The 18039-nt window shown below is 42.0% G+C and overlaps 1 protein-coding gene across 1 annotated transcript in view; it reads left to right on the forward strand.

Moving 5' to 3' along the window:
- Nucleotides 1-18039, forward strand: part of LOC126198612 (dipeptidase 1-like) — a 158632-nt gene that overhangs the window by 125476 nt on the left and 15117 nt on the right. The window contains exons 8-10 of the mRNA XM_049935064.1: nucleotides 8914-8998; nucleotides 12217-12292; nucleotides 17229-17367. Coding sequence (XP_049791021.1) covers nucleotides 8914-8998; nucleotides 12217-12292; nucleotides 17229-17367 — 300 coding nt within the window. The remainder of the gene's footprint in view (nucleotides 1-8913; nucleotides 8999-12216; nucleotides 12293-17228; nucleotides 17368-18039) is intronic.

Consider the following 18039-nt stretch of genomic DNA (forward strand, 5'->3'; position numbering starts at 1 on the left):
CACCTCCTTGACTCCTGCGCAGAAAGGCGCACAATATTATGATGTATCCATTTTCAATAATCTATCACAAGAATTCAAATCTCAGCAGTAATCTACGCTTCCTCATGGGCCACGTCATCACGTCTGTCGAGGAGTTCCTTGAAAAATTAAGCTGATTCCTGTGTTATATTGTTGGCTGCGTTCTAATGAGCCGGTGCTGGTTTGGTGTGGTCAACCCCACCACTTAGCGCACAAGGAATGCTCTGTAAAGGAAAACTAAATCTTAAGCCTGTGAACCCAGGCCTTGCTAGTAGTGGAGATCCCAGACTCAGCGACAGACATCAGAAGAATAGCAGCCGTTGGTGTACGTAGTATATGTCAGTGAGTAACGGGAGGAGTGAAGGGACTGTACTTTAGGACAAACAACAGTCTACTCTCTGTACAAAAGAATTTATTTCATGAATTACCATAAACATTTGGGTTAAAGATGCGGAAATGATAATTGTAGGAAAATCCTATACGAACTAGGAAGATCTCATAAAATATAAACACAAGGAAAATATTGATTAAGGTCATTAGCGACTGAATACCACAAATCTACTAAAAGTATTTCAATTGATATTGCTATCAAAACTAGAACTGCGTACTGCGATAATATTAACTAAACTGCTGTAGCTGGGCAGTAATTCCTATCTGCCGCATCACTTCCTCAAATTTAAACCTCAAGGCCACACATGAATTACGTGGCTCACAAGGATGCGAGGCAATGCGAATAATTACTCATGCTGGTGACCTCAACATCTAAGGCCTGAGCAATGCGTCATGTACCTTTCGCAGAATGCAGCGACACACTCAACGATGGTCGCCTGTTGCCTGCGTCGCCGCTCGTACTTGTTGACCTGACAAACCGTCGCTGGGCTCTGACTGAATTTGACAATCTAAAACTTCCCTGTGTTTCTGAGAAGCGTCCCTACATAAGACAAATGTCTTTGTACACTCCCCAAGGCTCGACGACATGCACAGTGTTCCCCTAAAAATTATAGCAAGAACTTTAGCTGTATGAGCCCTTCTCATCTCCTCCACTATGGAGATGTACCAGAAATTCGGCTGACACAAACCTTCCTGAATCAAGTTTTCACAGAAAAATATCTCTCTCGGCATCTCCACAGGGCATGAAGTGTTCCTTGCAACACACAGCACCTCCAGAGAGAAATAGAGAGAGAGAGCAGCCTCCCAATTATCCCTACGTAGCTGAGTATATTGTCGCTAACTTCCTAATCTGTACCACAGCTTCAATTCTTTCCGTGGCTGGTATCGGCCAGGGGACGTGATTGTTACTGTCTATCGTCGCTTAATCATCCTATAAGAATCTCCTAAACAGACTCCTGCATATGCTGGCTTCTACCTGATCAACAAGCGTTCGAGATTCCCGCCTTGCGTTAAAAGCTCCACGAGGGGAGGTGCTCAGCATGTGAAGCACACGCACTGTCCACTGTAGCATCACGTAATTTTAATTTTTACAGAAGACGCATTGTATTTACCTTCAAACTAATAAACTGTTAATACCGTGTACATGCAAGCCACATATGTTATTATTACACTACCTGCTATGCGAATTACCTAATTGCTTTGAAAGTGTGACTTGTGACGTATAAAAGGAATCGGCTTAAGGAGTAGAATCAACCAAACGAGTAAATTGAAATGTTGTGGTAAAAATCACCCAGCCACTCTACAGCGTTTATATAAACTTACAGCTTGTCTTTCTAAGATTCATAAACATTTTATTTTATCTATCATTACTTTTCTGTTGTAATTTCAGATACTGACACGTTCCATGACCATGGGCACTTGCTACTCTATTTGGTCCCACGGAACTAGATGCGTAAAATGAATGAATAAATAAATAAATAATAAAAACTGATTTAGTAATAGGAAATCCAAATCAACCTTCAGTGAAATTAAAATATTACGAACATTAAGAGCACAATGGTAATTTCACTGATAAACCTCAGAGGAGAGAGTGAATAGTGGAAACTGTATACATAAGTCTTCTACGGGGGAGGGCGTATCTGATGACGAGATAAGAAGAGTCGATAGGGAAGATGTAGGTGCTATAGTGTTTTAACAGAGCTTCGGAAGACTTCCAAACAAATAGAAAGAAAGGATAGGTAACATTCTACAGAAGTTTTTTAATCATTGTAGAAGAGGCAACAATCGACGATTTAAGTTCGTTTGCAGAATCTATGAGACTTATGAGATACCAACAGACTTTCGGAAGAATATTATTCATAGAATCCAGCAGTTGGGAAAGCACAAATCATTCACACAATCAATTTAACGGCTCGAGCATCCAACTGCTGAAGACTGGAACAGAGGATTAAGTATGTGTTAGGGGACAATGATCTCGACTTTCGAGAAGGTAAAGGCACCAGAGAGGTAGTTCATAAGTAGCACTTGATGATAGAAGCAAGACTTTAGAAAAGAAAATAGGATTTGCAAATCTAGAAACAGCATTAGACACTGTAACCCGATGCAACATGTTCGAAATGCGGAGAAAGTTTGGAATGAGCATAGGAACTAACTGGTAATATACAACATGCACTATAACCAAGGAGGGATAATAAGAACAGAAGATGTAGAGGGAAATGCTTGGATTAAGGAAACTGTAAGGCAAGCATTCAGTCCTTGACCCTACGATTCAGTCTAAACATCGAAGATGGAATGACGAAAATAAAATAAACGTTCTAGAGTAGGATTAATATTCAGGATGAAGGGATATAAATGGCAGGATTCGTCGATGTGGCTGCTATCCACAGTAAAAGTGAAGAATAACTACAAGACCTATTCAATGGAATGAACAGTCTAAAGAGTAGTGTATATGAATTGAGAGAAAACCGAAAAAAGACGTAAGTAACGAGGAGCAGCTGTGTGGTGCCACACATGGATGTTGGAAATTATGTGGACTGATAAGAAATTAGCAGGTCCTCCACAGAATCGCACGAAGAAAGGATCATATGGAAAACGCTGACAAGAAGATGGGGCAGAATGGTGGAGACCACAAGTTAAGGCACCAGGGAACAACATACATGATACTGGAAGGATCCGTTGGGATTAAAAACTTTGTCGGCGGCGCTGGCCGAGCGGTTCTAGGCGCTTCAGTCCGGCACCGCGTGACTGCTACGGTCGCAGGTTCTAATCCTGCCTAGGGCATGGATGTGTGTGATGTCCTTAGGTTAGTTAGGTTTAAGTAGTTCTAGGGGACTGATGACCTCAAACGTTAAGTCCCATAGTGCTCAGAGCCATTTGAACCATTTTGATTAAAAAATTTAGGGGAAGGCAGAGTTTGGAATACATCCAACAAAGAATTTGAGGAAATACTCTCAAAGTGCACTCAGAGATGAAGAGGTTGGCGCAAGACAGCAATTCGTGGCGTGCTGGAATACTGTTTGACTTGTATTGGTCTCAGAAAAGTTAGAACTACTGTTGTGATATGACAGGGGGAAAGGTAGACTACAGTAGATCGAATATTTTGGGGGGAGATTACGATAAGCTCCTGTTTGCTGCAGCCAAAAGATGACCGCATCTGATTCGGCGGGGAGTTGACTCTTTATCTGTTCACGAGGATACAGACTTGGGTTTTTATTCAGAACCAGCAGAATGAACATAAAATTTATGTGTGTCTGATTTCAGACTTGGCATAGTTTCGCCACGGCTAGCAACGGATGTCCCAGTGTCTATTTCACTTGGCACATGCTGACAGTACTCCATTAGCTTTACCCCTTGTCGTCCTTTCCCAGAAAGATAACACCGTGGACTGTATACTCAGTCTTTCTAAAGTCTTTCTCGCACTAGAATTAACCGATTACAACATACTTCGCGAACCCTATGGCACAGACACTAGGTCAACCCGAGCGTTTGTTGAGAACTAACTTGTTTCATTCGTAAAATATGTTTTTGCCATTGTTAAATTTCATTATTGAACTAATTCAGTTGCTCCAGAATGCTGTCACAACTATTTTCTTTCATTCGTAAACCCTGTTGTTGCCATTATTAGTTTTCATCATTGAACCAATTCAGTTGCTCCAGGTTCCTGTCATAATCCTAACAGAAAAATCACTTAATAAGTACCAGTGCAGTTACCTGGATTGTAATTTTGTTTACATCACTTTTTATGCTTGAACTAACAATAAAGATATATGGCTTTCCCCGTAGGAAAATAGTAACAGACATGTTGTCAACTGTGTTAATAACGACTCATAAAATTAAATCTACGTCTGCATTTACTCTACTATTCACAATAAAGTGCCTGGCAGTGGGTTCAATGAACGACCTTCAAGCTGACTCTCTACCGTTCCATTCTCGAACGGAGCGCTGGAAAAACGAGCACTTAAATTTTTCTGTGCGAGCCCTGATTACTCTTATTTTATAGTGATGATCCTTTTTCCCTATGTAGGTGGGTACCAACAGAATGTTTTCACAATTGAAGGAGAAAACTGGTGATTGAAATTTCATGAGAATATCCCGTCGCAACGAAAAACGCCTTTGTTTTAAAGATTGCCACTCCGATTCACGTGCATGTCTGTGGCACTATCTCCCCTATTTCGCGATAATACAAAACGAGCTGCCCTTCTATGTACTCTTTCGGCGTCATCAGTCAGTCCAACCTGATGCGGATCCCACACCGCACAGCAATGCTCCAGAATAGGGTGGGCGAACGTGGTGTAAGCAGTCTCTTTAGTGGACCTGTTGCACCTTCCAAGTGTGCTGCCAATGAATCGTAGCCTATGGTTTGCTCTACCCACAAAATTATCTATGTGATCGTTCCAATTTATGGGATTTGTAATTGTCATTCCTAAGTATTTAGCTGAATTTACAACCTTCAGATTTGTGACACTTATCACGTAATCGAAATTTAGGGGATTTCTTTTAGTACTCACGTGAATCACTTCACACTTTTCTTTACTGAATGACAATTGCCACTTTTCGCACCATACAGATATCTTATGGTATCTTTTGGTCATCTGCTGAATTTACAAGACGGTAAATCACAGCATCATCTGCATACTATCTAAGACGCCACTGAGATTGTCTCCTATGTCGTTAATATAGATCAGGAACAATAGAGGGCCTATAACACTACCTTGGGGAACGGCGGATATAACTTGTCTACTCGATGACTTTCCGTCCATTACTACGAACTGTGACCTTTCCGACAGGAAATTTCGAATCCAGTCGCACAACTGAGGCGATATTGCGGTGTGGCGGTGTCGGTCGTCTGCGTTTTTGTTATTGCTATCGCTCAGTCCACCTACCTCGATAGGAGTATTGCCGATGTTGCTTCACTCTGTGGCAGCAGATACGTGCTATGCAGTGTAAAGTAGCGTTGATGAAACAACCACCTACTACCTACCACACAGAGGCCGCAAATAACTCTGGTTGAAAGTCAGTTCCTGAAAGTTCACTATTTAAAAAATCGGGCGTTCGGGATCTTTACTCTCTTTGCAGAAAAGCGTTTAAAATTAGATTAACTCTGCTTTGTATTCATACTGAAACACATGAAGTGGCTATCAAGTCCTTATTTATTACGGTAAAACGTTATAATTGTAAGTGCACTATCTGTATAACAAATATTCACTCGAAAATCAGCCACAATTTTAGTAAGTCCGACCGACTAATTTTCGAGTTCTACGAGTCGCAGACGCACAACTATTCGCGAGTTAAACGTTCGGTCGTTTCAGTAATCTTCTTCGAAAGAGGTGCTCACTAAAATATTTCATACAGAGCATGGAACACGCCACGCGGAGTTGTTAGTATGACCAGAAAGTTCACACCCCATACCTCTCAAACTGTCTAACTTAGTAACACCAAACGTTCATTAAATGTTTGTAACCCCAGTCGCTTCATTCGTGATATGTCTGAACCGAAATTAACTCACTATTTCCTCATGTTACAGAGTATTTCTAAGGAGCGATTTGACATCGTGTTATCCGTAGACAGGCTAGCAAGCGACTCCTCTGTAGGTACTCTCCTATATGCCCGCTCCTCTTTACGTGTGGGAACAGTTTAATCAGAACCTTTCTTCCAGATCATTCTCGCGGCAAATCTTGCCTTATCCAGTCACTAACTTTATGGTAAATAATGTCAGCAAAACTTCAAATTCTTGTATATTTTTTAATCAAAATAAACGATGTGCGAAATATTCTTCAAATTGATAAATAAACTTATTCCGCCTCTAACATCCATTCTGGATACTTTTATACAAAAACAAGCACACACCGACATACGTCACCTGAATCGTGGTTGCAACATAACCTTCCCACGGTTCCTTTGTACCTAAAACGAAATATTAAATTTTTACGTATGTACCACATACAATCTCTCAATGATTTCCACGCACTCACACGGCAAAATATAACCAAATAATAATGTTGACTGATTTTTGTATTACGTAACGTACAGTGACTAAAGTTTTAAAAAGAAAATTATAATTAATTAGTTTTTATGCACTGATAACTTTGTAATTTCTTCAAATGATAATGAAAGTCAATCTGTTATTGTTCCTAACTTAGTTAAAAAAAGGCAAGAGTAGGTTTTAGGAGTTTTAGCTAATTCTCTTTATTTCCAAAACAATAATAAATAAAAATATGAAATTTTGACAACATCATGTCATTAATAACAAAAGGCTGTATACTAAATTTGAACAAACTCGGATAATAACTAATATGGATTATTTAGATTCGTATAGGGCATGTATCTTCTTCGTATTGGCATAATGTTGCGCTTTGCACTTCTCACGGCAGGCAGCGTCTGCTGTGCTATGAAGAAAAAAAAAAAAAAAAAAAAAGAGACCTAGCCAGCCTTCCTGCAGCGGCTGCGTGCCTTACTGCAACGACGAATGTCATCTCGTAATAACTTGCTGCGTTACAATATTCCAAATGATTGCATTTTGGTCAGAAGACGCTTGTGAGGAACGGTGTCGAAAGCCTTCTGGAAATCTAAAAATATGGAATCAATTAGACATCCTCTGTCGATAGCACCAATTAATAAATGGCTGAAACCGTGCCGATTACGTGTAAATAAATTGTTTTCTTAAATGGTTCAAATGTGTCTAAGCACTATGGGAGGTCATCAGTCCTCTAGCCTTAGAACTACTTAAACCTAACTAACCTAAGGCCATCACACACATCCATGCCCGAGGCAGTATTTGAACCTGCGTCCGTAACAGCAGCGCGGTTCCGGGCTGAAGTCTTTTTCTTCGAGGTACTTCATAATGTTCGAATACCCTACTGCAAATCGACATTAGTGATATGGGCCTGCAATTCAGCGGACTACTACTACTTCCCATTTTGGGTATTAGTGTGACTTGAGCAATTTTCAAGTCTTTAGGTACGGATCTTTCTGTGAGAGAACGGTCGTAAATAATTGCTAAATATGCAGCTATTGTATCGCCATACTCTGAAAGGAACCTGACTGGTATACAATCTGGACCCGAAGCCTTGCCTTTATTAAGTGATTTAAGCTGCTTTGCGACACCTAGGATATCTATTTCTGTGCTTCTCACCTTAGCAGTTATTATTAACTGGAATTCAGGAATATTTACTTCTTCTTTGGTGAAGGAGTTTCGGAAAACCGTGTTTAATAACTCTGCTTTAGTGGCACTGTTATCAATGACTTCAGCGTTATTCTCGGGCAGTGAAGTTATTGACTGTGTCTTGCCACTGGTGTGCTTTATGTATGACCAGAATCTCTTTGGGTTTTCTGCCAGATTTCGAGACAGTTTCATAGTGGAAATTATTAAAAGAATCTCCCATTAAACAACGCACTATATTTCGAACTTCTCCAAAACTGTGCCAGTCTTGCGGATGCTTTTTCGTTGCTTCTGCAACAGAGATCTGATCCGTTTTGTGTATCATAGGGGGGTCAGTACCATTACTTATTAATTTATGTGGTATATATATCTCAAATGTCGTGGATACTATCTCTTTGAAAACATTCCACAGCTTTTCTGCGCTTACGTGATCAGATCGGAAGGAGCGAAGACTATCTCTTAAAAAGGCATTAAGAGCATTTTTATCAGCCTTTTTAAACAGATATACTTTGCGTTTCTTTTTGTTGGTTGTAGGTGTGATGGTATTCAGCCTTGCAGCAACTGCCTTGTGGTCGCTAATCCCTGTATTCGTCACCATACTCACTATTTGTCCGGGATTATTTGTTGCTAAGAGGTCAAGTATGCTTTCGCAACCATTTACGCTGCGAGTGCGCCCATTGTTCAAAATAATTTTCTGAGAAATCATTCAGTACAATTTCGGATGACGTTTTATGCCTGCCACAGGCTGTAAACGTATAATTTTTCTAGCATATAGAGGGTAGATTAAAGTCGTCACTGACTACAATTGTATGAGTGGGGTACCTATTTGAAATGAGACTCAAATTTTCTTTTAACTGTTCAGCAACTGTATCTTCTGAGTCGGTGGATCGGTAAAATGATCCAATTAATAGTTTAGTCCGATTGTTAAGTATAACCTCTACCCATACTATTTCGAAGGAACTATCTACTTCAATTTCACTACAAGGCAAGCTATTTCTGACAGCAATAAACACTCTAACACCAACTGTACTTAGTCTATCCTTTCTGAGCACTTTGTTAAGTCCCGTAGTGCTCAGAGCCTTTCAGAACACTTTTAGATAGTTTGAAAAATTTTGGGCCGAAGTTATTTCCGGCTTTTGCCAGCATTCTGTACCTATGACTATTTCAGCTTCAGTGCTTTCTATTATGGCCTGGAGCTCTGGTTCTTTCCCAAAACTGCTACGACAATTTACAATACCGATCGTTTTTGCAGTGACTTTGATCGGATTAGAAGACACACAGTGCAGCACTTAGTTTGTTCGAATAGAATTCTGTGCTAATTTATGAGCCTGATGTTTTCTGTGCAGAAAGCGAACGGAGGAATCGTGATGGTGGCGTTCTACCCGCACTTCGTCAGCTGCAGCGAGTCCGCATCGCTGGTGGATGTCGCAGGTACGTAAAACATGGCGAAGTGGCGAGCGACACGCAACACCTGCATCATCATTTGAAAGCTGAGTTATTTGTTCATTTCCTCTACCAAATAGAAGCACGGCAAAGTCGGAAATGCAAGAAACCAATACATACTGTTGGCGTGCGCTTTCAGGAAATTAAAATATTTATTTATGTTCAAATATGGACACTCACGCACGGAGTAAAGTACGATGGAAAGATGAATAAAATGGACTAAATGAAAACGCAAGTGTGGCACACCCAGACTGAATGCGCTAAGTGCCGGTCATGGATTGGTGAATACAGCCTCATATAACTATCCTTTCGGAGACACTAAAACAGGACTTTATGGTGTCATTATTCTCATCAATTACATAGAAAGAAACATCATACATGCTGTAATAGTGACCAAATTTACAATCTAATTTCTACTTAGCGGCACAATCTGTAGTTAATCTGAAATGTGGTACTATCATATCATTTAGCATTTGATAGACCTCCGCCACACACCGTCAGGTGGCTTGCGGAGTGTAGATGTAGATAGTGAGCAATACCCATTTCCAGAGTGTACTTTGGTCGGCGAGTTTCGCAAGTGCACTAAATATTGAACAGTGACGTGCTCTGATGCGGAAACTAGTGGATATGTAGACTACGCATGCAGATAATAAGGAAAAGTTTGATGTCGTGTCAACGATGCGGTCATTGGAATAGGGACAGATGTTAGAAATGCCCAAGAGTGGCGGAAGATACAGGCAGTAGACTGCTTTTAGGAAGCACGGTGGCACTTTGGCATTCGCATCGCATTGGGTTCAACCGATTAAGGCATATTTCACTAACCTCGTCCTATAGTCGATAGGGCAAACCGAAGCTTTTAGGGAGCACTTTGGCAGTCGTATCAGGTGGTTTAGGAAACCACATAGATTCCACAATAGGCTGGCAGATGCGAGATTTGAACCTTGCTTCTTCTGAAAACGTGTCGTGTACTGAAAACCACTAACGAAGCTTAAGGAGAACCTTAATCGATACTCGTGCACTGAAGAAACACATACCTTGATCGGAACCGCTGTTTGCATTCAGAAAACTTGATTGACTCGGTATTGAATAAGTGGCGTTATCTGTATTTACTGCCGGCCGGAGTGGCCGAGCGGTTCTAGGCGCTTCAGTCTGGAACCGCGCGACCGCTACGGTCGCAGGTTCGAATCCTGCCTCGGGCATGGATGTGTGTGATGTCCGTAGGTTAGTTAGGCTTAAGTAGTTCTAAGGTCTCGGGGACTGATGACCTCAGAAGTTAAGTCCCATAGTGCTCAGAGCCATTTGAACCATTTGTATTTACTAAGTAACTGAACCCTTGTCGATAAAAAGGACTTAGACCTTTCCCATATTTTAAAAGAACGTCCGAAATACATATGTGATGAACCTGAACTGCAGCGACTAAACTTTGGAAGTTGTTCAGGGATATTTAGCAGGGATCCGTGGTCTCTGGTGGCTCGTAATAGAGAAGCAGCATTTTGTTTGATTTCTTGCCCTCCTTTATCTTTGTGCCTGTAATACACTGAAAATAATTACACAACGATGCAAATGTCGGCGGCATGCATGTGTGTTTTGATCGTAAAAAATAAGATAAATTCATTTACTCATATTCACAATAGTAGTGCACACTCTGCTTTCAAGTTTGATTTTGGTACTGATCGGTTCTGTCTCGGATTTGAAGGCTTACGTAGTCTGTGACAAAAGACAGACGACTGTCCGTGAAAGATCTGATGATGGATTACAAAGCTGGTGGAGGAACAAGTGTTCCGATGTTCACTTTTCAGCGCACATTGTTGAATAGGGGGCTCCGCAGCATTTTGACCCTATTTCATCGTCAATTACGCAGGCAGCAGGCACGGGATAATCGATTATGGACCAGTCAATGGTCGGGCGCATCAAGTGTCTTGTTGCACAGAGTCGATCTTTTGTCCGATCGCCTTCTTCCAGGCGAACTGCTGCACGGAACATGCACCACGCCTCGGGTGCAGGCCATTCGGTGCAGGTTTACGCACTCGGAAGTGTTCTGCTGGGCATCCGTGAGACTTACAGTACTAATGGAAAGTATCGTGACAGCTGTGGACTTAGCGAACATTATTGGAAATCACGTCCATCCTTTCACGCATTGTTGTCTTTCCTTACGGTGACGCATCTTACAGCAGAATAACTGTGAATGTCAATAGGTCGATACATGCTTCGAATGTCAATAGGTCGATACATGCTATGGTGGTTTGAGGAGCGTGATAATGCACTCCTGTTGACGTCTTGGCCATTAATCTGAACCCAATGGAGGGCATCTGGGACGTTACTGGGCGGTAGCTCCGTGCCTACGGACCATTGGCCCGCAGTTTACAGGAATTGAGTGAGCTGTGTGTATACATTTGGTGTCACATACTTCCTGAAATCAACCAGTGACTCGTTTTGTATCCCGCATGGAAGGAGCAGGAAAATTACGTCGGTACTGCAGTGAGTAAAAGTGGCTTACTGGTGCAAGAAGAATACATAACTTTGTACGGATGCGAAGTCTTACACCCGTCGTATGTAGAACAAAGCTGAAGCGAAGTTTCCTGGCTGGCTACACCTGATGAAATGGGCTGAATCTGTAGCGGAGCTCGTAGAGCTGCACAGCACCAGCTAGAGGGCTCTGTCGTCGGTGTCTCGTGGTAGTGCCAACCTTTGAAACTATTCCGTGGCATCGTTGCTGTCGATAGCACATCTCGTTTAATTCATACTACGCACAGTCGCTGCTGCATTCCATATTGCTCACAAGTTTCTGCTCATCAGTGCTCCTGTTATTCTGTTTGTTAGCTGTAGTAATACTACGTAGACATCACATATGATACAGTGGATATAATTCCTACGGAAAAATGTCAACAAATCCTCGTATTTTAAGTATGTTCGTAAATTTTCATTTGTTTCTTGTATCAACAATTTCTTCCTCCCCTCCAGCTGAATTTTTAGCATCTGTAATTTCTTTCCTTTCCTGTCCATTCGCCTTCCCTATATTTTCTTCCGTTCTAGTTTCAGACGTAATGTATCATGTCTTTTAGCACTTGAAATTTTTCTGTGCGTGATGTGAAATATCTTAACATTAAAGTTGCAGGTTCCATACCTCCCACGATTTTGGAATGATTATCTTGTTGTCGCACTTCTGTTGCCAGTAATTTGTATCCTTTCTCTGTCCGTGTTTTCAGCTCACATACAACACATTCGTTCGGTGGCGGGCGTAGATCATGTCGGACTCGGAGCTGGATATGATGGAATCAACATGTGAGTAGCTAGATGCTGTTAAATATACCACATATTAGAGGTAGTATGACGACAGCTACATTTACGGTGTCGGTGATGTTCATAACTTGTCTAATACTGTAAGTATAGCCACGCGGCACTGTACTAAATTTCGTCGCGGTGAGCTGTCTTTGATTCTTTACTAATGCGCTGTGGTATCCTTGTAAAAGATGTTGCACTGTGATATCCTCGTAAAGGATATCCATGTCACACCATAAAAGACGCGTCCAACCATGAGAACTCAACACTATGCGTATGATTTAAAATAGTAATAAATCGTCTTTTCGAAAGACGCTCTTTTGAACTGGACATTCGCCTAAGGATGGGATACTGTGGAGCTGAGCAATACCTTCGAAAGTACATTATCCATTGTTTCAGCAAAAGACCTCTGCCACAAATACCTACGGTCTTATCGGGTCGTGAACGATCGCAGAAGCGTGCAAATTTCTGATCCTGTCAATAAACATTAGAAATTTAGTATAGTTATGTAGTCTCAAACAGTATGCTTCATTTAATTCATTTTTGCGGCTGTAACCCATGAAGATACTAGCCTACCACATTATCGGAGATCGAAATCACACCTCTTCCTCACAAATGGTACTAGTTTTCTACCATGTGCTTCATCTGTAATATCATTTATAAAGGACATCTACTGTTACGTCGGTTCACCACCTGCACACCATAGTTTCCAATAACTGATATTGCTACAGTACCCAGTTTTTACTATTGGGTGAAAGATGAACAACCTATCGTTCCCCGTACAGAGATTCATAACAAGAATTTGTGTATTATTCCTAAATCAATTAAACGGCTTCTGGGACGGTTCCTTTGAAAAATCAGCAGCCAATCCAGTTCTTGTCCAGTACGATGGATCCTTCTGTCTCTATTGACCTCATCATCTCGGAGAAGTGAAAGCTATTTTCCCTAGCTACTACTCAGTGGACTCTACAGGGCAAGCAGTAGATTCAAAACTTGTGGAGGAGGGGAGACATTGGAATACTTACAGTAATTGGAGTAATAGGATTTATCGTATGAGCACATCATATATTTACAGTAGAAATAGATGTTGATACACGAGCATACTTCACATCAGCAACAATAATTATTGCTGCACCTACAGGAATTAAGATATTCAGATGATTAGCCACATTATATGGAACTAAATTCAAGTTTAACCCGACAATAAATAATTGAAGACATTGGATATGTCATACTCTGAGCTGAAAAGAAAAGAAAAGGAAAGGAAGAAGATTTTATTGGAGATATCATACTCTGACCTGAAGAGGAAAGGAAAGGAAGGTGTCTGATTCCCATTTGGTTAATGAATGGCAGCTATCTTTAGAACTGGTTAAATGTCCGTATCATAGACAAGGAAACTGACAGCGTCTGATTACAAAGCTAGTGGTGAGCATGTACTTAGGGCACACATAACAAATAATACTAAATAGGACGATCAAGTAAAACCAGTATTAGGAAAGGTGATTGGAAGAGATAGGTATGTTGCAAGGGTTCTGGGAAGGTGCACTGAATCTGTAAAGGAAATCACGTGCAACACACTGCTCTGACCATTCTATTTTATGACTCTTTAGAGTTCTTATCGAGTAGCCATGACAACAGACATAAAAAATTCTGAAACGCGTTACTGGGATCGTAACAGGTTGGTACAGCGCATGCGAGAGTGTAACAGAAATGATCGGTAAAGTTAGATCGTAGCCGTAAGAAAAAAGGCAGCTTAGTTCTCGAAACGCTGTTTACAGATTTTGAGAACCTGTATCCGAAGAATGAAGACTGTAGATCGTGGTCTAGGGGTAGCATCGAAATATCCTACGTCCAGAGTTGGAACCTAGCTACTGCTGAAATTTTGAGTAAAAGAAACACTACGAATGGCGGCCGAAGATTTCCGAAACAAATCAGCTTCGTTCTGCCGACGTCGTCGTCCTAGAGAGTCAAGATGCGGAGTCTGAGGCCAGTCTGTAGCACTTGGAATGTGAAACTGTCCTTAAAGGGCGGATAAATCAGCACTGATCAATGTACGACGGTGCAGAAGGCAATGTAAAACACTGCATTAAAGACACAAAATGTGTATCCACGGGTCTTGTGGTCTGTAACTGTTAAAGTTTCATGATCTCTCCGTTGACAAAGTATTCCGGATTAGTGACCCTTTGCGATCCCCGGACGCGGACTGTCAAGGGGAAGGTGAACTTGAGAAAAAGATGGAATAAACAACGACTGGGTAACTTTCTATGAGTCAGAAGATGGAATGTCGGAAATTTGAACGTGATAGGTAATGTAAAAAAATTCAAAACAGGAAATTCAAAGGCTCAGTCTTGATATACCGCGAGTCAGTGAAGTGAAACGGAAAGAATATAAGAATTTATCATCAGACGAATATAGCGTAATATCAACGGCAGCAGAAAATTGTGTGCCGGGAGTAGGATCTGGTACGAATGGAAAGGTTGGGCGGAGAGTGAGTTAAGACCGCACTGACTGGAACAGCACTGCAGCAGAGTGGCGCGGTACGACACGGCCTAACACTGTATGAAATCGTTTGAGCCACAACGCACTACGTGACAGCGGAGCTGCGCGGCGCAGCACTGCCAGAAAATTTCACCAACTGGCCGACTGTGATAAGTCGCGACGCGTTACGTAGTTCCTCTGTCGCCTGGTCTGGTATAGCAAGAGTCCAAATATTGCATGTCATTCGAATCGCAGCTATTTTCACCTGCGAAACGAATGTTTGTTTACCAAAATGGCGTTAGATGACGAAAAAATGGTTCAAATGGCTCTGAGCACTATGGGACTCAACATCTTAGGTCATAAGTCCCCTAGAACTTAGAACTACTTAAACCTAAGGACATCACACACACCCATGCCCGAGGCAGGATTCGAACCTGCGACCGCAGCAGTCCCGCGGTTCCGGACTGCAGCGCCAGAACCGCTAGACCACCGCGGCCGGCCGTTAGATGACGAAAAGTTAATTGTATGTATAAGTGAATATCCGGAGTTATACCACCTTCGAAATGAACATTATATGAAAGGTACCAGAAGAGCAACATTTCGAAAGAAATTTCAAGGAAACTGGAGTAAACGTACGAGTACCTAGAAATTATTTTCATTTTATTTTGTGAAACGGACGATTCGGTCAGTATGTTTTATGACTACATGCTTATTATTACATTTTTCACTACTTATTTCCTCTTCGGCGACATCACCTCTTCACCATGTCATTTTGCCAGAGAAAACTATCTTACGGGGAACTGAAATAATCTTTGAATCTTTCCCGTATCTGGATAGCATTATTTACGAAATTGCACCCTGTGGTCCGCAGCTCGTGGTCGTGCGGTAGCGTTCTCGCTTCCCACGCCCGGGTTCCCGGGTTCGATTCCCGACGGGGTCAGGGATTTTCTCTGCTTCGTGATGACTGGGTGTTGTGTGATGTCCTTAGGCTAGTTAGGTTTAAGTAGTTCTAAGTTCTAGGGGACTGATGACCACTGAAGTTAAGTCCCATAGTGCTTAGAGCCATTTGAACCATTTTGCACCCTGTGTACAAATTACAACCGCGTCGTGCCGCACTGCTACGCTGCAGTTCATTTCCCATCAGCGCGGTCTTGCTTTCACTGTGACCGGTTCAGTGACTGGAGTGTTCTGATCACATACGACAGCCAATCAACGGCGACAATAGTCCACCTATACATGCTGAACTCCCAAGCAAAAAGTGAGGAGACAGAGAAAGTACAGTTATCGGGATACTGAACTCATAACTCAGTGTGTAATTGGAGCTGAAAAACTAAAAATCGAGGAGGATTGAGAAGCGGCTGTAAGGCTGGACTAGAAGAAAGAATTATGGGAGGATATGAACATGGTAGTATGAATGATTGAGGATAATGGCTAACGGAGTTCTGCAATAAATTTCAACTTGTAATAGAGAATACATTGTTTAACAATGACAAGAGAACGAGGTATATTGGGAAAGGCCCGGAGACACGGGAACATTTCAGCGTTATTACGTGACTATCAGGCAAAGATTTCCCAATCGGATAATGGGTCTTAAGGCGTACCCTTTTAAGGTGTGGTCAGGAGCAGCAGATATAGACTCAGATCACAATTTACTAATACTGAAGAGTAGACTGGAGATAAAAAGAAACGTCGTGAAGACTCAGTGAGGAAGAAAGTGACAAACTGAAGTACTGTGGAATGATGAGATATGTTTGAAATGCGCTACACTTGTGGAAGCTCCGAAAAGGAATACCGCAGAAAACGGGTCACTTGAAGAAGAGTGGGCAACTATAAAGAAATTCACGGATCTTCCAAAGAGAACATAGGTACAAAGAAGGCAATCGCGAAGAAACCTCGTGTAACACAAGTGCTCCAATTGATTGATGAAAGAAGGAAGTAAAAAAAAAATGAACGAAATAAATAGGAAGTTCGGGGCAGCAAAGGTCACAAGGCTGCCGCAAAAATGTGAAGAAATCAGAAAAGAAGTTATCGTAGGAAGGACTGAACAAACAGAAAAGTTAAAACAGGCTCGTAGAACATTCCCCTTTTTTTAAAATTCAATCCACCTGGAGTAGAATCCAGGCCCCCCACACAGCGAGCAAGCATTCCACCACAGAACCACACTGCTCGTCGAAAAAATATCGTCTTTATTTTGGTGTGTATTTAACATGGTGGGGAAACTTCAAAGTCGACTTTCTCGATAATTAGAGTTGCATCGAAATGATTTGGGACAGGTATATTTGGGTTCTGAACTTGACTTACCATAAATATAAAAAGTTACGAAAATATGATTACCACGTGGCCCCCTTGTCAGACCATTTTCAACGATTTCTTTTTAGTTGCCTAGTTCCTATTCATTTGTGTCAACTTATTGCATGCATCGTTGGATAACATTTTGTTTGTAGCAGGACTGGTGTTGCAGCACGCCGCTGGGTCTGGAGGACGTGTCGCGGTACCCTCACCTGCTGGCGGAGCTGATGGCCCGTGGCGGCTGGACCGAGGAGGACCTGCGGAAGCTCGCCGGCCTCAACCTGGTCCGCGTGCTGCGCGAGGTTGAGCGGGTCAGTTGGGGGACTGTCTGCCTGAGTGTCTGCAGTGGCGCTGATCTGTGCCTTGCTCTAGGCCAGGGATGACCACCAGCCTAAAGTTTGGGAGCCGCAGACTGTTTGAAAAATCCACCATTAACTATACTGGGTGGTCAGGAAGAAAGGGAGAAGCTCGTAAGTGTGCTGCAGAGTACGTTGGGTTGAGAAATAATTGTTAAGGAAAATACTTCGATAAGTTGTGCCGTTTCCGAGCTACTTAGCACTGAAGTTAGCCAATCGGGCCGTTGCGCACCCACATTCATGCAATCTGCCATAGACAATGTCGCCAAACGTGTTGTTCGTTTGGTTTTCTAAATCCGAACAAGAGAGCGATACAAAAATTAGACATGGGCAGTAGTAAAGATCGAATCGGAGCCAAAGGTTGAACAGTCACGTACGCTATCATCTACGATGCGAGAACAACAAACACAAATTGTATCTGGCACGCCGCTTGAATTTGCGCGCGCAACGGCCGGAATGAATCACTTCAATGCTAATTAACTCGGAAACGACGCTGCGTTCGAGCGTTTTACTCAACCATTATTTCCCAGGACAACCTACCCTGCAATAGCCTTACATGCAGTGCAGACTTCTTCTGACCACACTGTCACTATTCGCATTAATGAACAGATGCTGTGGTTCGTTAAT

This window comes from Schistocerca nitens, chromosome 8 (genome assembly GCF_023898315.1).
Source record: "Schistocerca nitens isolate TAMUIC-IGC-003100 chromosome 8, iqSchNite1.1, whole genome shotgun sequence".
In the NCBI taxonomy this organism is placed as follows: Eukaryota; Metazoa; Arthropoda; class Insecta; order Orthoptera; family Acrididae; genus Schistocerca; species Schistocerca nitens.